Below are 25591 nucleotides of genomic sequence, written 5' to 3'. Positions count from 1 at the left end.
TGAGATACATTCCTTTATTGTAATTAAAGTTCTCAAACATCTGCTCTGCTGCGCTGCAGGAATGTCACGTCAAAACCAAAAGAGTTTAAAAAATCTGCTCAGATAAAGCATTTCATCATCTGTGAAAATGAAAAAAATAAAATAAAATCAACCAAAATTCTCAACAATTGCACATCATTAAGCGGCAAACAAATGCGGGATTGAACATGGAATAAAATACAAAAGGTAGCAATCAACACAGTGTAATATGATTTAAGACTGAGAAGTAGACGGCTTGAGGGCTAAAAAAAAAAGATTCCAGTTTTAATTTCAACTTCAGATTTGTAGCTTGTCTGATTCAGGACATTGGATTTTTTTTTCAATAATGAAGTGTGCTTTAAATTCAACAAAATAAAATCAAGAAAACTCTGTAGAATTTGCAGTTAAATATCTATGACTGCAGCCCTCACACTGATCAACAAGAAGAGAAACAGCCAGTAAAAATAATCCTCACAGTCTGAAGCTGCTCTCTGGACGGACACACACTCTGTCACCTGACACTCACTTCCTCTACACCTGAAACTACTCCGACACTCGGAAAATTTTGGCTTCAGTTCGGTTCCCGTCAACAGGAGATTCTTCATCTGCAAAACAGCTTGTTAGCATTGCAAACTGCCGAAAACTGAAAATGCTAAATATGCTAACATGCTGTTTGAATTCTTCATTTCCTGTTAAATTTAATAAGCCAAAATTCAAAACGTCAAAGTCTCCTCTTTGAGGACAACGGACAGGAGGAAGAAAAACACTGAGGTTCTGTTCACACTGCAAGTTCTGATAGCTGCTGAAATAAAAGTGGTTCTTACTGACTATTGGACAACATGTTGCAGTTTACATTTTCCACATTTTGACCGTTTTTAACATATTTACAATACCTCCCCAAAGGAAAGTTTTACATTCAGGATCTTTTAAGTTAAAGTGAAAATGGGGTCAGTGTGTTTGCTGAAGTTCAACATCTTAGGTTACATGAAAAACAGAGTTTAATCGTATTAACTTTGGGTATTTATCTGGCTCTTTCAGTAAGAAAAGAGCTCTTAAAGTCAAAGTGTGTGTCTTCTAGGTCTGGAAATGTTCATCATACAGCAGCAGTGAACAGAACCATAAAGTGAGATTCTTCGTTATCCACTCTTCTCAAAGAGGGCAGAAACAGAAAATGTTGCCTTCACTCACGATCATACAGCAACAAATATTCGGGCTTTTGTTTTGAAAGGCATGAGGAAAAGTGAAGGTGTTGAACAGGTGACAGGAAGAACAAGACACAAAATAGCAAAGGATGCAGTGAGTCGTCCTTCATCACTGACTCTGGATAAATTTCACAGCTCACGTTCCAAACTCCAAAATTAAACCACAGATATTCTGACAAAAAGGTTTGTTTTGGGGGATTTTAGTGCAGAATAGTTCCCATTTATACCTGCCGTTCTGTTAGCATAACAACTGATAGTGCGATAAAGGGAAAAAAAATCATCTGATGTAGACATTTTATTTACTGATCGTATTCAACAGCTAGTAATCCTGCACTGAAAACAGTTGAAAACATTTATTTCATTGAAAAAAGTCAAATGTTTCAAGGCTGCATTAGAAGAGAAGTCAACTACAATTCCCAGAGAACCCTGCAGCAAGACACATCCAACAAACATCCAATCAGAAAACACCAGACTCTGTTGCCAGGCGGGAAATGGTTGGGTGTAGTTAAGAGGTTTAAATTTTTCTGAATATGCAACAACTGTGACTTGACAGCTTTTCTAAGCTCGTCTAGAGCAACTGCCACAGAGGCTCATGGGTACTGTAGTATTTAGGGACAAGGTATGGATACCGTTGCTTACCAGGAAAACTAAATGAAATGAAAAGTCAAGAATGATTAACATTTTCATGGTAAGTCAAAACCGTAACGTAAGCATTACATCATTTTGGCTTTCGCTGAAACTTTAATTTGATCATCCCGAACTTTTCATTGTTTTCTTTTTCATTTTTATGGTGGGAATGTGCTTCCATACATCCAAATACCAAACTGGATATCTGCCATTACTGAGGATCACCAGGGTTATCCTTCAAAATAAATTCAAATACAAGTTTGCAGAGTCAAATTCCTCCACCCAGTTCTCGATTCACCCATCACCTCGTGTATGGTGAAGAAATAAATTAACAAAGTGCTCCAGTTGTAAAACCCGACACCATATTAGTGCTCTGGAGAGGAGAGCCATCACGTGGGTCATAGCTCATGCTGCGTTCATGTCATATGGGATAATGAGCATCTGGTTTAAAAATAACACTCACTGCAGATTTCAAATTATTAAAAAAAAATCCCACATGGGAGCTCAGATTTGGAGCAAATTGGAGTGAAAATATGTCATTTTAACTGTGAAAGCAACAATCAGGAGAACAAAATGACTCTGACAGGACTTGAACGCAACACTGACTTCAGAAGAAAGGAAAAAGAGGACCAGAAGATGGTGAGCTGTTTTGTTGTTGATTTTTTTTTAACTGCAGGAAAGTTACTCCGATCTGATGCGTGCCTCCCTTCTCTTCGTCACTCTGAGCATAAACAGGAGGATGAGGGTGAGCCGGTAGGACAGGTGCATTATGGGTAGAGTAGTTTGACCGGAACCAGTCAGGACTGTCTGTTGTGTATGTGTGGTTTCTATGAGATGGCCTTGGCTTCAGGTAAGAAGGCCTCCCAGTATTTTATCAGCTGTAGTAGGAAAAGAAAAAAGATGTAAACAAGCAAACAAAAAATAAAACCAAAGACAAAACAAACAAACAAAAAATGTATATATACACTAAACGTATGGAAATACGTGGTTGCCACTATTAAAACTGAATTATGGCCATAAAAGAAATACAATAAAATTCAAATTAGAAGAATTTTACAGCGACATATGTCTCTCAGGTTGCTCGCAAATGAAAACAAACAGTACACATTATGTCCTGTGTATTATTTTGTATTATGTATGAAAAATTTATCTTTTAATTTCATCCGAAAATGGAAAAAATGGCCCTGAAAATTTCTATTTTCATCGGATTTAGATTTTTTTTTCATTTTTATTTTGTCATAAATCATGCATGCACACACAAACATAAAATTAAGTTCAATTTAATTCAAATATTAGATTTAAATATCGGCAGCAATAGACTTATAAGACCATATAATTTGTGTGATATTATAAGTTATTAAATTTTACAATAGTTCACATTGAATTATTCGCCAAATTATACACAACAGTAGTTTTCCTAAAATATCAGTTCTTATTTATAATAATAATAATAACAGTAATAATAATAATAATAATGTCCTTGTCTTTACCTGCTGTTGTGTCTGAACCAGTGACTCCAGATATTTGATAATGATCGTTTTAAAGTCCTTCACTCTCTCTTTCTGTTGAAAAAACAAAACAAAAACAAAGGATGAAAGTCTGACACATCATTTCTGAATATACAGAGAATTTCAGGCTTTATCTCACATTAACAGAAGAACTTTCATTTATCCATCCTTATCCTTATTTCACTTTCTGTCTGTCCTTCCACCCACCCAGCCACCAATCCATCCATCCATTCATCTATACATTCATCCGTCCGTCAAATCTTCTCACCTCAAACCTGCTGACTTCCTTGCGTATAGTTTTGGAGATTTGTTCAAAGTCTCTCTCACCCTGCTGGACCTTCCCCTCCAGCTGAAAAACACACACACACACACACACACACAGACACAGACGAAAAGGTAGAAAACGTTTATGATTTCGTTTAAATCGGCATTTTGCTTCCCCATTTCAGGCGAGGAACCTTGTTGGCCCATTTGGATGACTTGAAGAATAAATTCTCAGCCTCAGATTGTTACAGATGTTGGACTTTTAAGTGTCAGTTTAGCCAAACGGCAGCAACAGTGAAAAACACAAACTGTCCACAGTGTATGACTCTACTGATGATTGCCCGACTGAAAGTGGATTTTCAAGGCTGATCTTTCTTTTACAACAGCGGTAAATAGACTGTTGAAAAACTATTATATAGTTTGAATGAACTGCTTTAACTTGTACGTATTTCCATGTCTGGCTGAACAGTGTTGATACGTGTAGTTTAGATGAAGTTTGTTAACTGAAGTTATTGTTATTTACTGAACTAACACATTAACCGCTGGTTAAATGAGTTTTTAAAAGACTGAAATAATGATGGAATTGAATTAGATTAATTCACTGGTTGGATGAAGTTTTCATGGATACAGACTTAAGAACTCGGCTCTATGAGCCATGTGGATACAAATAAACACTGTGTTTAACTAGGTGATCTAAGCTGTCACATGAACGGGTTTGTCTTCAGTTTCAAGCTAAAATTTGGGACCCAGAATGAACACTTTCAGAAAGTTATTCCAAAAGGCAGATTTTGAGAGGATCTGACCTACTCTGACAAACTAATTCATGTGACTGTTTAACAGCAGGACAAACAAAAAAAAAAACAAAAAAAAACAATGAGGCAAATAAAAGGTGCGAAGCAGGCAGTCAAGCAGGTGGAGACAGAGCTGCAGACAGACAGACGGACACACAGACGGACAGACGGGGCAGGTCCTACCTCCTCAATCTCCTGGTTGCAGGAAGGCATGGCAGGGAAAATGCAACAAAATTTAAGAGGCAGGAAAAAATGTTCAGAGCTTCCAAAATCATAGAGGAAGATCCGGAGACATGAGCAAACAAAATCACCAACCAAAAGGAAAAGTCCTCCCTGAGACACTCGAATACTGTGATGAAACAAGCTGGTTTAAACCTGAGATGAAGTATTTTGATTTGTAAAGCCACCGCAGCTGAAAACAAAACCTTTTGTGATAGAAGTTGAAAAAGTGAAAAAGTGTCAGACTATACGTTGGAATAAGTGGTTGTTATATTATATTATTTAGATTTTTGAACAGCAGTTGAGACATTTAGACATTAAACACTGATACTTATTTTGTAATTTTGTATATTGAGGAAAAATATGGTGGTAAAAAAAATAGCTCAACATTTCCAAGAGTGGAAATGTGAAGCTGGATATCACCTCCACCTCTCACAGGTTCTAAATATTAAGCTCCTGTCAGACTGTGGTTAGCCTAGCTTAGCATAAACAACAGAGAACGCCAAAAACATCCAGAATGCAAAAAAAGTCCTTCTAGTTTTCCTGAAAATTTCTGGAGTAATTACAAAGAACACAACAGTGTCTGCTGACACACAGCAGCAGGTTTACAGCAGCAGTGTGTTTCAAACTCCGGCTGTTGTTTCTGTTTGGTGCCCACAGGGGGCAGTGTGGTTTAATAATCTGACAGACTGTAGCACCACTGTGTTGTTGTCACTGAGTTGTACAAGTCTTCATATGCTGAACTGCAGCAGTAAATTAGGCTAATTGTAACATTTTAATTTGCTGTCTGAATATAAAACTAAGAAATAATCTGCTCAAGTAAAAGTTCTGCATCAGAAATTTACTTGAGTAAAAAGGACAAAAGTATTGGAATGAAAATATATTTAAAGTACTGAAAGTTAAAGTACACATAATGCAGAATCATATGTCTAATTATTGTATTTTAATTACTGATGAATTAATGTATGCTGTGTAACTTGTGAATGGAGTGAAATGGAAAATATTTGGTGGAATAGATGTATAAAGTAGCACATAAAGTAGAAGTAACTCAAAATTGTACTTAAGTACAGTACTTGAGTAAATGTTACTCTCGACCAATACAGAGGAATATGTTTTGTTTTTGGGAGGAAAATGCTGCAGATGTAGGCTGTCTGGTTGAAGCTCATTTATAAAGAAACGAGGAAACGATAGAGGAAATAAAACAATACATACATGTTTATGTGTGAGAGTGTGTGTGTGTGCGTGAATGCATGCAAGCATATATTTACAGTATATGTACGTGTTAAAAATGTATCTATTTAAAACTTATTCAGCGCTCGCACCTTTGTTGTTTTACATCTTTCTTCTAAATAACTTGGTGCGGACCACGTCTCAAATGTTCCCCCAAAAAATGTTCTCATGTTTTGTTATTATGAGGAGGATAACAGAAATATTTGTCCGAAAAAGGAAAAGGAAAGTTACATGACACCAACGGCAGCGAGGCAGCAGGAAAGAAGAAAGCAAAACAATTTTAGGAGGGGGATGTTCCCAGATTTTACTCCCTCTGTTGCCAATTTTCTACAAAAAAATCCTCTGAGTTGAAGCGTTCATGTGCACAAAGTCACTCTTTTCCTCCAGATCATTGACTGTAAATGTATTTACAGTGTGAAGCGGTCTGATCTCTGGCATTAATCTGTTGTCTGCAGCAGCTGTTCACCAGGTTTTCCAGCAGCAGCAGCAGCGTGAAGTAAAACTCTTTTCTCTTTTTTTGACTTCAGAAAAAGCCGCTGTGTGTTTTCTGTTGGCTGTTGTCAAGGCGTGAACCAAAAACCCGACTCCTGACAGGCGGCAAAACTCATGTCGGCTCCAAATAAATGTTGGTTGTAACTCTACTGCGATCTGTCCTCGTCTGCAGCTTCTGACAGCCTCCCCCACCTCCCCTAAAACTCACCCGTCCTCCTCCCGACACCCCACATCTGACAGCTACTCTGCTCTAATACCAGACCCCCAACCACGCCAACTGTGTGTGTGTGTGTGTTGTATCCTGACAGAGAGGATTTGTGTGGTGACAGCTTCAACAGATGCTCTAATAAAGTACTTTTCTACTCTCTCCTGCTCTTGTTTGTCGTACTGAGTTCATGTGAAGCCTGCAGACCGAAAGAAAAGATTTCTACACCGAAAAAAAAAAAAAAAAAAAAGAGAAAAGTTTTCACATGACTGAACTGTGGAGGTGCGCTCGTTTTAGCTGACTGGACACACCAAGAGCCTCAGAGAGAGGAGAGTTATTTCTGGGAGCAATGTTTCACCCGATGAAGAAAAGAAGTAGATCTTGAACCATAGAGTCTATAAACATATATATTATCATACTCATTATATTGTATAAATTAACAAGCGCACTTATTATTTTACATGAAGGTTTGAAGTGGAAGTCCAAGGACTGAAAAATAACGTTCATCATTACAGGATGAAATCATCAGACGTCAAAGGAAAAACCTGCAACATCAAGATTTAAAGGGGCACTACGTAGTTTAGGAGAAGAAATTTAAACTCTGAATTTTAATATTTACAATTTAATGAGGTAAAACAAAGTCCCCAGAACACAGCTTGAAGCTAGAAAGATGGCAGGGTCCGCCAAATGTAAACAAAGTTAAACAGTCTGACACTGAGTTGTCCTTTAAGGTCCGTTTGTTTATTCAGTTTATTCGGCCATGAAAACAAAGAGAGTTTGTTTATTAAGTTTGTTTACAAATAAAAAAGATCTTTCTCTTCTGATTAAAATTTCTTCCCCAAAACTACATAGTGCACCTTTAATGTGGTTCTGTGCTACATTTGGGTGCTCACCCTCCAGACATGATAATTCTGTTGGAGAGGTGTTTCTGTCAACGTAATGAATGTAACACCAATTTTACCTCTCTTTTAGTTCTACTTTTGGTTTTCCTCAAACTCCTGAGGAGAATATCTGGCTTTTTAACCGCTAAACGCTTCACTATTACAACTCTTTCACCAAAAGTAGCATTTACGTGGAAGTTCTTTAAACATGGGTAAACACGCTAAAAACAGGCATTTGACTCCCTTCCCACTGCCAGGAGACAAGTTTGTTTTTCGTTTGACTTCAGAAATGCGCTGGAAAAACAGAACAGTAGAAAGCAACAGATCATACATTTCATCACTCTACATCCAGAAGCTTTGGAGACGGATGGAAAAGTATTAACAAGCCAGCGGGACTTAAATTCACTGCACATCATAACATGGCGCCTGACAAAGAGCGAAAAGTAGCGTGTCTACTCAGGTGATGTGTTTCCATCACAGCCAATCAGAATCAGGTAGTGTACTACTGATTTTTAGGGCTATGAGAGCAGTGAGTTGTAGGTCAGACAGCTTAACAATAAGCTGAAACTCACTATAGTAATCACTGATAATTCTCTGTAACTCCCCGAGACACCTTTCACATTGTCAGATTGTTTTCCATGGTCATTAAAGGCATAGTTATTTGTAAAAGAAATTCCCATTGTATACACATTTATGGACACATTTAAGCTGTATTTAGTCTGTAAATTAACATTTGAGAGTGAATTCTGCACTCTTTGTATCCTGACCTCTTCCTAAATCTTGACTTGAAGGGTTTTTGAATTACAGCCTGTGTGAACCACGAACAGCCTGTTATCACAATGTTGTTGTCGGTCTGTCTGTAAACACTGTACTTAGCATGTCTTTCACTGTGGTCTTGAACTGAATTTCTTTTCTCTTTGTATTAGGATGTACCTGTTGCTTGCTTTGTGTATTGTATGTCTGTGTTCTGAATATTTTAACTGGCATCGCCTAATCTTTACTAACATTTCCTTGTTTATTATACTTGTTTCAAATGTCACGAATGTTAGTTTTTATCTTTTTTCAGTGTGACTCTGTAATTAGGTACATATTCAGAAGTAACAACATGTTGTTGTCATCATTATTAGTCTATGGCAGGTTATTTGACAGCTTAGGTTTTGAAAATGAGTTTAACATCTGATATAAATAAGACTGAACCAAAGACTTCGATGACTGCTCCAGTCTATATTCATCCATTTATCTTTCCATCTTTCTATCCCTCCCTCCGTCCCTCCCTCCATCAGTCCGTACGTCCGTCTGTCTCACCTCTTTGATCTCGTCTTTGGCCTGCTGCAGTTTGTCTGGTTTGTTGGTGAACTGCAGTTTGGCTTCAGCTTCTCGTTTCTTCTGCAGGAGCATCTGACTGTCCTGCCACTTCTGCCACGTCTTCATACGGTGGTCAAACACACCCTGCGCACAAACACACACACAAAGTGTTTAACACACACCAACCCTTTAATATTGTGTTAATACATATATATATAGTTGTTAATATGACAAACAAATGACGAGCATCATAGAAGGATACTTTATTTCAAAAGTGCAGATAAAATATATCTAAAATATGCGGAGCAGGGGGGCCTGAGGACCAGGATTGAAGAACACAGCACTAAAACTGTTTCTACTCTACTCTTGTTCTCTCTACTCTTTCACATCCTGTCTCGTTCCTACCTGGTCGCAGGTGTTTTGTGTCCAGCAGCTCAGATGGCAGGTTGGATCAGTAATTCAGAGGAACACAGTTATAGTTAACTTCACTGTCCTAAATAAAACCTCATTTACTCTACAGAGACTCGTACCTTGACGGCGGTGATGAGGCGGACGTAGTCGCCCAGCAGCTCAGAGAAGAGGTAGAAGTCTGCGTTGGCCTGGTCCTGGTGCAGCTGGTCGATCTTCTCCTCCACCTCGGCCAGCTGGGACAGAGCTCGGGACAGAGCCGTGTGGTCCTCGCTGTTCCCCAACATGGCTGCCGACTTGGCGAACTGTGCCGTGTTCACCGACAGCTCTGGAGAGGAGACGACAGGAGGGATTCAAGAGACGTGCTAAAACAGGATGAGTTCAAGTCACAGTCCAAAAAATTTGCTTTTTGATGTCCTCGTATGAAAAATTCATACAAATAACAGTGGCAAAAATGTTTCTTATGTTCCTCTGCCCTCAAATAAAAAAATAACAAACACTTTCTTGTTCTCTTCTAGGTTTAAATGCAGAGTAAATGACACAGGTGTACAGCTCGTGCTGAGTAACACATACACATGCATTTACAACGGTACAGTGATAACATCTACCTCCGAATGGATTTAATGCTCACACAGAGGGCATCATACCTTTCCTGTGACAGACCAGAGACTCCACACTAGCATGAAGTTTTCTCAGCTGAACATCCAGATTCTCAAAATGCTGCTGCTTCTCCTCGAACCACTGACACACACACACACACACACACACACACACACACAGAAGTCAATTAATACGTAACTTTTGAACTGTTCTCAACTAAAACTTTTGTTAAACTATCCAATAATCCTCTCTATTCTATCTGATATTTTCCTAATTCCTTATTTCATCCTTCTGTCTCCCATCTTCTCCATGTTCCCTATTATTCCTTAGTTCATATTTCCTTCTTGTTTCCTTTCCATGTTCTCTACATCCTTATTTCCCTGTCTCCTTTGCTTCCTTCCTGACAAAGTCCGCTCTTGGCAATGGCAGCATTTCCACTTCCTTAGTTATTATTTCTTTTCTGCATTCCTTCTCTACTCCCATAATTCCCTTCAATCCTTCAGTCTTACTGAGACCTTCTCTCCTCTCCTCTTCCCTCTCTTTTTCTTCCATCTATCCTTACTCTCAACCTTTCATCTTCCCTGCTTCCTCCTCTTCACCCTCCCTCACTCACGGCGTCTGACTCGTTCATCTTTATGGTCATCTTGTTGACGGCGTCTGCAGCCTTGTTGACCATCCGGAGAAGTCCGGCGCTGCTCAGAGCCTGAGTGCTGACCGCCCGCGGCAACTGGACAACAAACAAACAAACAAACAAACAAGCAGGATGAGTGGTTAAAATGGGGAACACACAGGCTTTGATATCCAGCTAATTTATACCTTTTTTTTTTTAAGATATATTTGATGGTATTTTAGTGAGAAACCTTCAATCTCAATTTGCTGTTGATGCAAATTCCATCATTACAACCAAAGAGTCAAGTCATCACTCTGCTGAAATATCTTTCGATGTCTCACGTTTGTTTTGTCTGTTTAACTCTTTGTTTCTCATTAATCCTTTTTCTCTGTACTTGTTTCTTTGGTTCCTTTCATCCCTTAATTTCTGCCTCTTTTGCTGTCAGTTTATCTCGTTTCAAATCTTCACTGCGTTTGTTTTCTTTATTTGCTTTCTTGAATCACTTTCTCTTCTGTCCTTCTTTCACCTTCATGATTCTTCTTCCTTGCTTAGATTTTCACTTTCTTTTGCTGTCTGTTGTGTTCAGTTTCTCTTGCTTCTTTCTCTTTTCTGCTCCATCTTTCCTTCCATCCCTAACTCCATCACAGCTGTGGCCTTTTCTCTCCTCCTCTCTGATTGTAATGTCTCCCACGTTTTTGCTCCAATCAGATTTAATGCGGCCGCTTTATGTGCCGAGCAACTTTAACAGCCGCAAAAACCGACTCAGAACCCATCTTGTCACTCTGGAAACGGCTGGACGTCCATCTGAAAATAGGCTCATTTTTCTTCATTTTGGAAAAGTTTACTTTTCCCCGGACATACAGGGTTTTCCTCTGACGCCGGAGCAGATTTTCCCCCCCCAATCCCCACCCTCCAATCTCATTTAACAGGAGCGGCAGCAGTCAGGGGACAGCTCGGTCCCCGGGGCCATCACTGACGGTGGGACGAGGGTGAATGTGTGGAGGCGGGGGGTAAAAATAGCTTTCAATTGCAGCCTGGTCCCACCCCTGCCCCCCCTCCTCTGGTTGCGTTTCATTAAGCGGGCCGGACGGACCGACACGCTCGGTCAAGCGTCCGAGTGATTCATCTGTTAAATCGGTGACACAAGGCCATTTATTCTGGACTCAACAACTGCCGGCTCCTTCCCAACATAATCCCACCAATGGTTAGGTGGGTGGCAGAGAAGGGTGATGAGGAGGAGGAGGAGGAGGAGGAGGAGAGGGGAGTTTGAACCAACAAGACGAAATGTTACAGAGGATTTAGTCGGAGTGGACAATAAAGCGAGGAAACAGAAAACGCCGCAGGCTCTTAAACCCTGAGGCAGTTTTTAGAGGCTTGGCTCGCAGGCGTAGACCCGTTGGTTTGACCTTGTCGGGACATTTTTTGCTGCTTGTTGAGAAAAGAAGCGAAGAGATCAGAAAACTCAGGCAGAGTTTGAGGAGGAGGGTTTTCTGCTTCTTTTAGGGATCTGTCATTTGTTTTTTGTCCAATTTGAGGCCGGGGCAAGGACTGTCTATCAGTTATTAGGCCAGGCAGTCTGTATGTCCAATACTTTGGTCCAGAGTGAGACATCTCAACACTACTGGTCAGATCACCAGGATAATATTGTGGATATTAATGGTCCCCAGAGGACAGATCATTCATGACACCCTGACCTTTCCACTAGTGCCACCCTGTGTCTTCAGTGAGACTCTCAAAATAATCAGGACTGTGTCACAAGAACAAGTTTATTCCTCAGCTCACCTGCCCTACTCTCACTGTAAACTGCATCTCATAAACTGTGCCACCTTTCATTTTTAGCTCCTACCCTGTGTGCTGCTGTCCAGGTGAAAATGTGGTCTTAGTTGTTGAGGTTAGAGAGCCGAACTGCACTTTGCAGGTTTTCTTGATTTTCTGCAGTGAAGCACTGATGAAGATGAAGTTTCTAACTGACAATGCAGACTGTAGTCACTTTTAGAGGCTGACTGGACTTTCAAAGTTTGTCAGTGGCATTAAACAGGTGCCCAGCTGTAAGAACTGCTGCTGAAACTAAATCACTTATGTAGCGAGAAACAAGGAAGCACAGAGATCTGACTGTCTGTTAATAACAGGTTTGTTGAGGTTTGTTGTGTCCTGCTTGTACACGTGATCAGATATATTCATGTTCTTCGAGTAAAATGTGTAATTTTTCGTTTACCTCTGAGCTCTCCAGAAACTGCAGGACGTCAGGATCCTTCAGCAGGATGGGATGCTTCACTGTTCTCATCAGATACCTGAAACAGAACAAAAACACTAATCAAAACATGCTTTTACTTTGGGAAGAACTTTACATGTTGGCTGACCGGTTTCTGATCAAGTGATCGATTATTCTCCTTGATGGTGGTGCAAAACCAACATCATTCCGAAAGCTAAAGTCCAATCACAAAGATAAAACTTTTTTTTCAGGAACTGACAGTTATCCGATCTTTAAATAAAACATGAAAAATATGTGAATTATACATAAACAATTTGTGAACTGTGTTGTAACTGGACTCCTATTAGCAAACAAAAAACCTTCATGAACAATTTAAGTTAAGAAAAGTGTGTGTGTGTGTGTGTGTGTGGGTGGGTGTGTGTCCATCAGCGTGGAGTTCTGCAGCTCTGAGCTCCATCAGCTGTCACTTGCTGACCTTCCTGTCAATCAAACACCATCAGTAAAGGGCAGCAGAATGTCAGCCCCGCCCACCTCTCCCCCACCTTCTCGGTATTCAACACACACTCCTCCACACACGCAGACACATGAGCATGTGTTGTGATGATGATGTATCTAATATTTGTGGTTTGACCTTTTGGCCTGTAAAGTTCTGATCAAGTTGGTCTTAACAACGACTGTGCACAGACACACACGCATACGTTGTGAGAGCACTTAAAAAAACAGCTTTTCAGCATCTGACAACAATTCTCAGATGTATGTCAGCGTGTCCTTGAAGGCACCACAGAGGATGGATTTGAGAACTGCTCCTGCTCACAGTTATATCACCACATGATTAATGATGTAACAGTGACAAAATAAATACATAGATAAAAGGTAACTTCATGCTGATTGTGCTGGATTATTTGTCTGCAGTAAACTGATTTATAAAGATGTGTATGAGAGGAAGGAGATCAATCTAAAACAGGTGCTTGATTTGTTAAAATACAAATGCCGTTAGTTTCTGCTGTATTTTGTGTACTTATGAATTTCTTTTCATCGTACCTCTCAAGTGCCGACCTCCTCTTCTCCACAAACTCGTTGGACGACTGGTCCTCCTTCCCCACCTTCACCTTGGTCATCCCTGCAGACGAGGAGATGCTCATTAACAACCAGGACGAGTCACGACTAATTACCATAACACAAGCATCTGTATCACTGACAGCTTACAGAGCAAATTCCAATGAGACTGTATTAACTCTGTGCAAAGAGATTAAAATATAATTGTGTTAACATCTGGCAAAAGATTGACTAAAGTCTGTTTTATTTGTGACCCCTGGATTTACCTGAATGACCCATACAAACTCCTGGACCTCAGTCTGAGAACAGTTATTTCCTGGACTACAGTGGAAGGAGCGTGCGACTGTGATTTTTACTTACCCACGATGCTTTTCTCTGGTGCCGGGGGGACGATGTAGCCTATGTGCAGGTACTTGGAGGCCAGTTTACTGTGCAGACCCAGGAAATCACTGAAACGCCTTTTTACTGAAAACTCATCAGTCTTAAACAGAGACAAAGAGGTCTGGAAGAGAGATTCAAAGAGATAAAGAGGGAGACGTGAAGAGAGCAGTAAATAAAACTGAGGTCATGGTCAGGTTTTGTATGAAGATTAACGAATGTGTTCACACTGATGCTTGAGATCCTTCAATTTGGCCATCAAACATCTGTGCAACAGCTCTCTACATGCTTTGACTGTTTTTGGCTGCAGTAGCTTAGAGAGGCGGTGACATTATGTCAGACCATTAGTTTGGTCCAGACAGAAATAATTACATATAATAACACTTGAGCCCACGACAACTTCAAGTACAGTTTGTCACTGATGCCAACATGAGTATGCTAATGTGCTAACTTGTTTAAATCCAGATGAAGGCTTTTGGTGCACAAGTACAATATGTCGCTCTGAAATGTGGTGGAGCAGAAGTAGAAAGTACGAGAAATGGAGTAGAGTACAGTACTTAAGTAAATGTACTAAGTTGCTTTCCACCACTCATTGTCTTTATCTCCAGTAGTTGTTCACATGCATGCTAATTGTAGGCAGCCTGCTAATTCTGGCTGTGCTTTGTACTCTTTAGTTCTATTTTTATTTTATTTATTTCCTCGAATACAGTAGATGATACACAAGGATGCATTAACAGAGTAGAGATAAATGAGATGAATAATTTACTTAAAGGCAGCTGAATGCTAACATTAGCTAGCATACTATTGTTAGTATTCAACTCAGATCACAGCTGAGTCTCACAAAGTCAAACTTGTATTGTGTCTGACAGTGAAGAGCTGAGCCTGAGTAAATTAATGAGATGTCCAAAAACAGCCGCTATACTATTCTGATTTAGCTAAACACCGCTTTTCCTCTGGTGTCACTCTCAGGACAGCTTGACCTGCTTTATTTAAGAACGTGTACGGTGTGTAGTGAACATTACAACCTAATGTGCCAGTTTGTTTGTTTCTTTTTACTGTCACAGGAACAAGTACAAGTACAAAGTACAAGTTTTACTTTTCTTTCTTTAGTTTGACAGACATGATGAATAGGATTGTTATCCACCTTATTCCTAGGTCCCATGATACCTTGCCCAAATTATGGGTGCAACTTCCTTTGACGGGAGGTTTAACAGAATGCTAATCCTTTTTCTTCAAGTGTTCATTCATGAAGATCTAGGCTGGCAACTTTAGCGAGTGAATACTATTAACACCGTTATTATTGCTTAGCCCACATGGCTAACACTTCTTGGTGTTAATGTCTGTGTGTGAGTTATTATGATACTTGTTCTGCTGAGGATCAGAAGTATCGCCCATATTCGTCTCCCCAGAGACTTTCAGAGTTTACTTGTGGATATCAATAACATCATGTGAGAGACATGAAAGTATACAGTTTGATATAAATCTCACCTTGGTCGTCACTTTGTAAGCCATGTATGCATTCATCCCATCACCTGGAACACACACACACACCACCAGCTTCATCGTTATTGTGCACCAAGCAGTAAAATACACACTCAAACATTGTCATGTGTGTTTCTTCACTATTTAAACAGCATTCATACTCTTAACAGATTAATAATAGATCATGCTTGAAACGGGAGCACACTCCGCTCAGATATCAAACTGGTTTAACTGGTTAAGTGTGTGTTCTTGCAGCAAATCCTGAGTGTTCAAACAGTTTTGCTTACCATCTTTGTGACCTTATCATGATTACATTAGGGGAGTGTCGAGTAAGTTGAGTAAAGAGCAACGTGACCTACTGATTACAGAATGAAAGTCCTGTACAGTTACCTCAGATAATCATGGATTATAACTCTCAGGTCAGACTTCATATTTTTAGCTCCAGCCCACTAAATAATCAGTGTTGTTGGTCCTGTCCAAAACTTTACACTGTGGTCTGTAACGACGCATTCGAGCCTGCAGGGGGCGTTAGCAGGGCTGCAGTGCTTCCGTGTTGTTACATCAGTAAACCATTACCACAGTAATAAAGTGTGATGACTAACAGTATGACTGAGCAGACCGTTGGCCACTGTCACTGCCTGCTCTGCATTTTACTTCATCCCTTTCACAGTTTCTGCTGACAGCAGCTTTGACGGAGAAAAGCTGATGTAAAATATCACCTCCAACATGCCTATTATCTCCAGGGAGAGAGGACAAGAAGAGAAGGGGGGGCTAATGGGTAATGTAGTCTTAGTTTGGAGAATTAGAAGCACTGACTTGCTGGGAAATGATGAATATTATGAAATTCAAGAAACTGCTTGACGTTAACTTCACTGGTATCGATGGGAAGTCTCTGATCTTAATTAATCTGAAATACACCTCTCATCGCTCCAGAATAATCCAGGATATTCCAGGACTACAGGGGTGTGAAATCAGTGTGTACTCACCAACTTTCTCAGGGTCAGACACTGCTATGTGTATGTCGAATGAATCGCCGCCTTCCTCCTCCTCAATCTACAGAAAGCAGGAATAATTGATCAGGTTTACAGGCAGCAGCTAAACAAGAAGGTGAAATATTTAATGATGGCTTCAGATAAAATAAATGTTTTCCCTTCCTCTTAAACAGAGAAACAGGACAACCAGGATAGAACAACAGAAAGAGCAAAATCTAAAATAACCAACATGTAAAAAATCACACATAGATGTGTATATATAACTTGGCGTGTGAGTGCAGTCACCTCGTCGAAGGACGAGTGTGTGAACATGTCGTCGTGGGCGAGGCCGAGGCGAGGGGTGATGACGGAGGTGGGAGGGGTGATGGGGGTGATGGCAGGTGACGGGCCATCAGACAGCAGGACGTCTCTCTCTGGACTGTCCAACGAAACCTCCTCTGTGGCCTCTTCGACGGGACAAACAGAGAGAGAGACAGTGAGTGTTCCTGCTTCACTTTTCCCCACAATTTGCACTGGGATGTACACATTAGTTGTTGTTGGACAGTGCACACATAAACCAGCAGAGGAGCGTCTTTAGATGTCTTTTTAGCATCTTTTCACAAAACAAGTTGCTTGTCTGTTTTGTGCCACACATTACGTCGATGTATCAACTAGGGTTGAGCAAGTACTCAGCTGAAATAAGTATCCAGTACAAACAAAGTATTTTTATGAAGGAAAATCCTCATCAGGTAGCTGAATGAAGCTTATTTATTAAAGTTCATAAAAGTATTGTTCTGTTAATAGATCTCTTACTTTTGTGATCAAGAACATTGATCTGAAGCTCAAATCTGAGGCAGTTCTATAAATAGATTTCTAATAAATAAATAAAAAAGCAACTTCTGATTAAAGCATATCAACCTCAGGGTTATAATAACAACGTCCAGCCACCCGACCCACTTCCAGTTAAGCCCCACCCATTTCAAGTATAGATACGGCTACAGATAGTATAGTATCAACCAACCAATCTATATCTTTTTATCTTGTTTACCTACAGTCATTGTTAAAAATATGTTCATACCTGTATATAGATATAGACAGTAAATCTCTATTTCTGCATGTGTGCGTGCACGTGTGTGCGTGTGTGTGTGTTTACCTGCGAACAGGTCCTCTGGATCATCATCAAACAGTGAATCCTGTTTGGGTCCGTTTGAGTTGGTGCTGATGTCTTCAGCAGGTAGACTGGCTGGTCCTGACTGCGCACACACACACACACACACACACACACACACACACACACACACACACACACACACAGTATAAAGAGTTTATTACACACAAAAATTCATCTTTGATAGATTCCCCGCACTGCTATTTAGAATTAAACATTCAACAGTAGATGAACCCGCACATTGTCGTTTAAGCTTCATTATCCAAATTATTCCGCTCCTGGTGACTGAACTGCATTATTTCACCGTCCCAGCAAAGTATCCTAACTTTCAGCCTTTTACAGTAGCGGAGGAGCAAAGTGGAAGCAGAGACGCGGCCACATCTGTACAGTAGCTGTGCAGACTCAACATATTCCACTGAAGAAGAAGAAGAAAACGCTACCAGCAGCTTGTGTCATCCATCCTGCTGAACCGCAGGACTTCCTGCCTGCCAGTGAGGAAACAGCCAGCTGCTCCACAAACACTGAAGGTAAAACTGATCGATCAGCAGCATGTGACATCACAGCTCCTTCCAGGGAAACAGACGCACACTTTCAGATCAGTAATGAGTGACTAACACTACATTAATGACATCAGAGGGAGTGTAATACTGAGTAAGCAGCAAATTAAGTTTGAGCAGCTAACTGAAACCAGCAACCATGAAGCACAGAGAGTCTGTGGGTTAAATCATACAGAAAGATCGTGTTGGAGTGATTAAAGGTGCTACCTACAACATGTTCGCCCTGATAGGACCTGTGGAGGGCACAATGGAAGATCTGCCTTTCCAGAACTACTGGCCACATCTCCATGAAATTTACTGATCACATTCATGCTTTAGTACTGGAAGAAATGTAGAAAATGTACATTTTATTTTAATGGAATGGATGGTGCACTGAGCAGCCTGCTGAAATGTGCAGCTGCTGCTACAGCACAGAATTAACAGATTAAAATATTTTGCCCAATTCCAGATATACAGAGGTAATTAAAAGTAGCGGTAAGCACAAATTTCTATCATTTAATGACAGTCACATAGGGCTGGGCAATATATATATAGACAGTTATCGCAATATGATACTATATATCATCTTAGATTTTGGAGGTCTTTGTGTTGCATAAGTGTCGTCTTTTCCTGGTTTTAAAAGTTGCATTCCAGTAAAGCGACGCAATTTTCTGAGACTTACCTGTTCTGATATTTACCCACTTAAGAAATTAAATCCACGTGGACAATATTGTCACAACATTTGTCAAAAATATTGTGATATTTGATTTTGTCGCATTTATCCGCGCTTTTGAGGAGATTTAAAAAAATATATAGTTTGTTGCAATATAGCCAAAAGATATCATAATGTCACTTAAAGCAACGTTAAGTAGAAAATGGCATTTTTGTGCCCCCCTCCCAACAGTTTCAAAGTGCAACACCACTGTTGTTAATACAAATTTTAGTAGGTGCTAACTACAGACACAAATCATTACGTTATAACAATGTTATGTGTCGAAAACTTGTATCTTGCAGTAAACATGTATGTAACACTGTGATCCTACCCTCTCACTGAAGTTACATAGTGCAGGGACAAGTGTTAGGGGGCTGAGACAGAGACACCTTTAAACATATTGTAAGACACTGTACCATCAGAATGATTCTGAAGCTGTTGTTTTAAGGTGAAAAAAGTGAAATAATGTTGCTTTAAAGGCCTCACTGCTCAGCCCTACAATCAAATACATGGAAGATAAAATAATTGTAAATATCCAGGGCAGTAAAATCCTGTCTCATAGTGTTATAAACCTCTGTTCGCTGTGTTTTCAGTAAGATTCAAGTTTCAGTTATTCAAACTGGACTTTCCCTGTCTCCTCTCATGTAGCAACATGCCCTCATTGGCACAGCAACTTATGTTTATTAACGCAGTGATACCGGACAGATTAAATGTCAACCCGGATGCAAGAACAGCTGAGAGCAACATATGTTTTATCTCCTGCGATAACTTCAGCTGAGGTTCCCTTCAGCAAGGCACTAAACTTCCAGCTGGGAAAAAAAACAAAAAACTGAACTAAAACAGAACGGACCCCACACTCATACAACAACTTAAGGAACTCATTCAGTAGCAGTTGACAGTTGGTGGCGGATCACATGTGCAGAGTGTCGCAACTTTATATTACACACACACACACACACACACACACACACACACACACCCACACAGCTTTATGGACTGGAGAGCTTTTATGAACGTTTTTTGTGAGTTACGACATCAAAGAACTGATTCTTGAATTGGCTGTAAATGTGTGTGATGACTCACTGAAGGCTGACCGAAGCTCTTCACATCAGACGCTTCTGAGTTTAGTGCACTGACAACGTCTGCAAAGCAGAGAATGTAAATAATCAATAACCAATATGAGAAAACACTTGTCACAATGAGTTTGGATTTCGCAAGACATTGGTGTGGGGAAGATGGCAGAACGTCTGTTAACAACTACAAAATCACATGTTTGTGAGTTTGACAAGCCCGTTTTCACAACAGCGGCATGAGTTCAAATGCACAAAGACCGTTTTGGGGTTAAATTAGCCTTCAGGTAGAGACTCTGAAACTAAACATTTTAGGGGGTTTAAACAGCCAGCAGGTGGAAAACTGACTGAAACCTACACCTGCGGCTTCAAAAACATACTCACAGCCCCGTCGAGGAAGAGAGCGTTGGAGAGATTTTAGCTGAATGGATAGAAAGAGCAGAGGATGGAGGAGGACAGTGTGGAGGAAGAGAGCAGGAAATGAGTGATGATAACAAGGAGCTTCCTACCTCCTTACTCAGCAAACACACACAGAGGTCAGAGGAAATACCACACACACACAGACACACACACACACACACACACACACACACACACACTGACACACACACACACAGAGTGAGCTGGGCCTCCATTCAATAACGTTCAAACCTCTAACTGATCTAGATTCACCAAGAGTGAATCAATAAATAATCTGAGCACATCATAGCTCTATTATCAGCGTTTAGGACACGCCGATACTTTTAAATATCACATGATGAACACTGTGAATTTTTTTCAGACCACTTAAAATCAAACTGGGAATAGCTTCAACAACCAACGACATCTAACCAAGAGTTCAACCAACCAACCACTCAGGACAAAGTCCAGGTCGGAAGTCTGACAGACACTGTGCCCTTGGAGCTGCTAGCATGGCTGAACAATCCACAGGAAATATGTGTGTGGAGAGGGAACATGAGGACACTCCAGAGGAAGTTCATGTCAAAAAAAAAATCGGGGCTCCCTGGTGGCCTATTTGAATCACAAATCCTCACTTTGAGATCTAATGATGAACTAAAACTTGGAAAGATCTGTCAGTTCAACAGCAGCACAAACTCGAGCCTCCAAAGTGATCCTACCTCTCTGAAACAGCTTCAGAGAGTTTATCTCATTGAAAGAAGAGCACAGAACAATACTGAAGGCTTTCTCTGTGGAAAATATTACACCAACTGGCTTCGGTAAGGGCCTAGATACACCAAATCAACATTAAAGAATTAGTGGCGACAAGGCTGACTGTTGACCTCATGTCGCCTTGGCCAAAAAGCTGCACTTGAACACACCACAAACTATAGCATACAGGCAACTAGCTTGTAAGGTCTACACCTGCGTGAGAGAAAATAACACTTCATACCACTAGGTAGTAGTAGGCTTTAATCATCATTCAAAAAGAGTCACGAAGATATAGATAAAGCAATGTTTTTTTTCACCCCAATCTTGCTAGTACATGATAAACTGGCAGCTGAGTCTACACTGATATCACAGACAGACAGAGACTCAGCTTCATATCCCTGCAAACTGAGACACGAAAGGAGGAAGCAGAAGGAGTCAGAGGTTATTAAGCACGCCACTTAACCTCAGTCCACCTTAACATCCTTCATCTGTTTATTGGTCCTTGTGAAGCAGCGTGTCGGCCATGAATACACACCCAGCGCCATTCAGCTGCTCACAGGGGAAGTGGATGACTGACACACACACACACACACACACACACAGGTCATTGAAGAGTGCTGTTGTGACACTCAAGGAGGACAATCATCACCAGGAATGAAATCCAGAGTGCTGACATGACAAAGAGAGAAAAACAACCCTGTGTGTGTGTGTGTGTGTGTGTGTGTGTGTGTTGGTGTTTCTGAGCTGAAGTTACAACACACCCAAATAAGAAACTGTTTCAAACTGATGATCAAAGATATTTCAGCAGACAGAGGCCTCAGTCCTGTTTCGCTCTGTCTGCCTACTGAATTCCTAAAGGGTCAGTTCACCCAAATGAAAGAAAGCAAAGAACAAGAACATTTTATAGAAATGCATTTAAGCAAAAGGTGTTGCAGGACGGTGACAACGAAGGAACAGTTCTCAACTGCTCTCACATTAGGGTTCACATTTCAGACCAAAAATATCACTGCATTGGTGGGAGAGGGTTTGTTCATATATGGTGCGACATGTACCACTGAGACAATGAAAGTCCAGTTTGTGTAACTGATCCATGAGTTAGAAGGCAAAACACTGCACAGAGGTTTACAACGCTATGAGACAGAACTTTACTGCTCTGGAAAGTTATAATTATTATCTTTTATATATCCCCCTTCTATGTGATTGTCACATAAACAGTTGAAATAAGTATTTACCACACTACTATCTAGCCATGCATAATACTTCTGGTTTAGATGCCAAAATATTTTCTCCTGTAACTTGGTAAGCTGACACACACACACACACACACACACAAACACACACACACACACACACACACACACTGTTGTTGAGGTATTTTTCTGTAACTGTTTATTCCTATTCAGACATAAAGATGTTGGTGAAAGAAATTAACAAAGTCTGAAATGTCTAATCAATAAAGCTCAGCTGGAAACAGTGTTTAAAGAGGAAGCGTTGACTTAAAGCAGAAACTGCAGCAGTGCTCAGGTGACAAAAGTCCTACTTCAGTCCTACAACAAGCATGTGTAGCTCAAGGAAGCTTGCATGAGTGAAAAGTCAAAATGACTGTAGTAGATACCACATCAGTTAAAAATATACTGCACATGATGCTCATACAGGGAAAATCTTCTGTAACCCCAATGATTTTTTCCACAAAAAAGTGGAACAGCCTTTACGACAGTTCATTGGTATTAAATTAATCAAATTCTGATTTAAAAAAATCAAGCCAAAAGCCTCTGTGTCTCCCCTCTCATTGACCATTTGTAAAGCTACCAAAGCTGAACCACCATTTATATAATAGGTACACCTAAACATTTGGCACGCCATGTTAGAAAGCACTTATGAGATCAAAGTTACACAAGTAGTGTCATTAACTTCATGGCTGGCAGCAGCAACAGGGATGTCCACACACAAGTCTGTGACTGTGACACAGGAAGCCATGGCCCGCGTCTCATCTCCTTACAGAAGCCACTGTTCATTTCCTTTTAACTATGAAGCAGAGCATAAAACGCTGACATCAGTCATTCGTGGAACAATCAGATGGATATTTTCTGGAGGGAACTGACTGACCTGCTGTCAAATGTGACATCCGATCACACCTATGACAATACATCCTTTCTAAATTTGATGTGGGAGCTGACGCATTAAACCAGGTGCTGCTCCTTTCATCCTGCTTCAGACACAGATCCATTTGCTTGCAATCAACAGAAAAGACTTTTAGCTGTAGGTTTTGTTGGCAAAGGATTTCTCTGTAATCCACAACTACAATTTCTATAAGTTCTTATCTGCATGTATTAACTCTCAGTGAATTACATCTGGAAAGATACTTGTTTTTGATTCAGCATCCCTTACACTGTTATGCACTATTACACTACATGCACACACAGTGGAAAGTAACAATCTGACCAGCATATTGTTTGTTGTTTGGCTCTCGCCTGTATGTAACAGCTCCACGTTTAAGTTTGCTTATATTTGCTTAGCTGTTTGTATCTGTATCATCCTTTCAAATTTCTGATTTATGTATTTTACTCATACAAGGTCTGATCGTTGTTTTTGACAAAATGAAGGTTGTGCCTAAGGTTTTACAGTGTGCCTCAAACATACGTCAATCTGCTACGGTGCTAGATAGTAAAATCGGAGCAAAACAGTCAAACAACAGGTGTTTTTCTGCCTTTGTCAAAGCAATGAAGTCATTTATGATTTTACTCTTTTATTTATCTCTATTTTTGCTGCTATCTCTGTTACTATTCCCTTTTCTCTCTTTCTTTTTCCTGTGATTTTTCCTGTTTTATGTTTTTTATTCCTTTTACTTGTAATGACTCATATTGTCTTTTGTGTTCTGCCTTGTTGTCTTAACTCACCTTAGACTCGACTTCCTTGTGTTTGTCTTGACTGTTGAGTGTTTGTCCTGTAATATTGTTTGTCCTGAGTTTCCTGCTTTTGCTTGTTTGTCAAAGCACTTTGTAAACTCTGTTTACTGATTATCATCATAATGAAAGATAGATCTACAAAGCCAAGGACTCATCCTGTACTGACTATAAGCTGTATCTCAAGTCCAGTACAGCAGGCCTGCAACAAAATCTACCTTTGTGAAGCCTTCAGTGTTCAGTTTTATAAAGGTAGGTAATTCAGCTCCATAGAAACTTTTGATGCTGTAGGTCACTTTGTTGTTTATTGAATAAATGATTGAATTTAACTGTAATCTGCTCTTTATATTTGGCCACCTTTTGTTGTTTTGAGTCTTTTTACTTGTAACAGTTTGAGAGTCATCCTCACAAACTGTTAACAAACTATCTCGATACCTGCTGGATTTTTCCCTGTGGCTTCCACCATGAAAGAATCATTCAAAACCACAAAAAATATAATGGCTCACAGCAACTTCACTTCAATACAACTGTCTTTCAATGTCCACATGTACAAACGCATAAACACAACAAACAAGAAACTTTCATCTGCTGATCTGCACTTTCTCCGTTTTTTCCAGGCCGCCCTGAATGCATCACCTATACCTGTGTGACTGTCACCTGACGGCAGGCAAACACACCTATTTTGCGTCGCTCTCTGCGCAAATATGACCCTCCTCGGCTCCTGTAACTGTCGCCTCGAAGGCCACCGTTGGTGTTGTTATACGGAGCGTTTAAAGCGTTTCAGTGGCTCTTCTGCTCAGTGATGACAGTGCAGGGATGAATAAACCAGGAGCTCCCACACGCACCAAACCCCATTCAAAAAATATCCGTTTTAAAGGTCTTCTCCCTGCCTGCTCCCCCTCCTCTAAGTTTCCATCTCTTGTCAGCTAGAAGCATCACGCCCTGCCTGCCACAGCTCCCCTCGGCCTCCCTTTATCACCTCCTCCTCTTCCTCACCTCCTGTGTGGCGGCCGGCTCCGGGAACAGGTCCTCCCCGTCCTCCAGCTCCTGGAAGTCGGTGCTCTCCGGTGGAGGGTCCCTGGCTGTGTCCGCCATGTTCGCGTCGTTCCTGCGGTTGATGGTGATGGCAGCTAACAGCTAGCTAACAGACACACACATACACACCGACAAACAGAGAAAACAGTCGACTGACAGGGCGAGGGAGGGAGAGGAGGAGCGGGGAGTCAGGAGGTATTCCCAGCTCCGTCATGTGACTTACTGGACTGACTCCTGATGGGAGCCAGCGAGGAAGGAAAAGAGAAGAGGTCTCACTCTGTCGCTCTTTCGTCGTAGCGCTAGTTTGACGGTACCTAAACATCTCCGCTCTCTGATTGGGGCTCACACATGGAGCTAGAGCAGTAACAGTGATGCTGATCTGTTCATTTTCAGTCAGTAAACGCATTTATTTTGTAGATACTATGATTTTGTGTTTATCTGCTTATTCTAAAAACAGAAGAAAAATAAAAGATGACGGTCTCAACTTCTTTGTTTGGGAAATATCCAATCCACAAATCAAGAAGAGCTAATAGTGTTCCCAACTTCAAAACTGTTCTCA

The 25591-nt window shown here is 40.5% G+C and overlaps 1 protein-coding gene across 1 annotated transcript; it reads right to left on the bottom strand.

Annotated features, from left to right (window-relative positions):
- On the bottom strand, positions 1-25206 carry snx2 (sorting nexin 2). Its single transcript, XM_073466301.1, has 15 exons — positions 24994-25206; positions 17613-17712; positions 16766-16926; positions 16475-16541; positions 15495-15538; positions 13989-14130; positions 13614-13692; positions 12576-12651; positions 10364-10477; positions 9798-9891; positions 9273-9478; positions 8743-8886; positions 3624-3704; positions 3338-3409; positions 1-2725 (listed from the first exon to the last, which is right to left on the bottom strand). Exons 1-15 carry the CDS (start codon positions 25090-25092, stop codon positions 2675-2677), a joined length of 1530 nt encoding a protein of 509 aa, XP_073322402.1. The 5' UTR covers positions 25093-25206; the 3' UTR covers positions 1-2674.
- Positions 25207-25591: the final 385 nt, after the last annotated feature.

The sequence above is a fragment of the Pagrus major genome, chromosome 5 (genome assembly GCF_040436345.1).
Source record: "Pagrus major chromosome 5, Pma_NU_1.0".
Taxonomy (NCBI): Eukaryota; Metazoa; Chordata; class Actinopteri; order Spariformes; family Sparidae; genus Pagrus; species Pagrus major.
The sequence above is the reverse complement of the archived record's forward strand: the minus strand, read 5'-3'. Positions and strand labels throughout refer to the sequence as shown.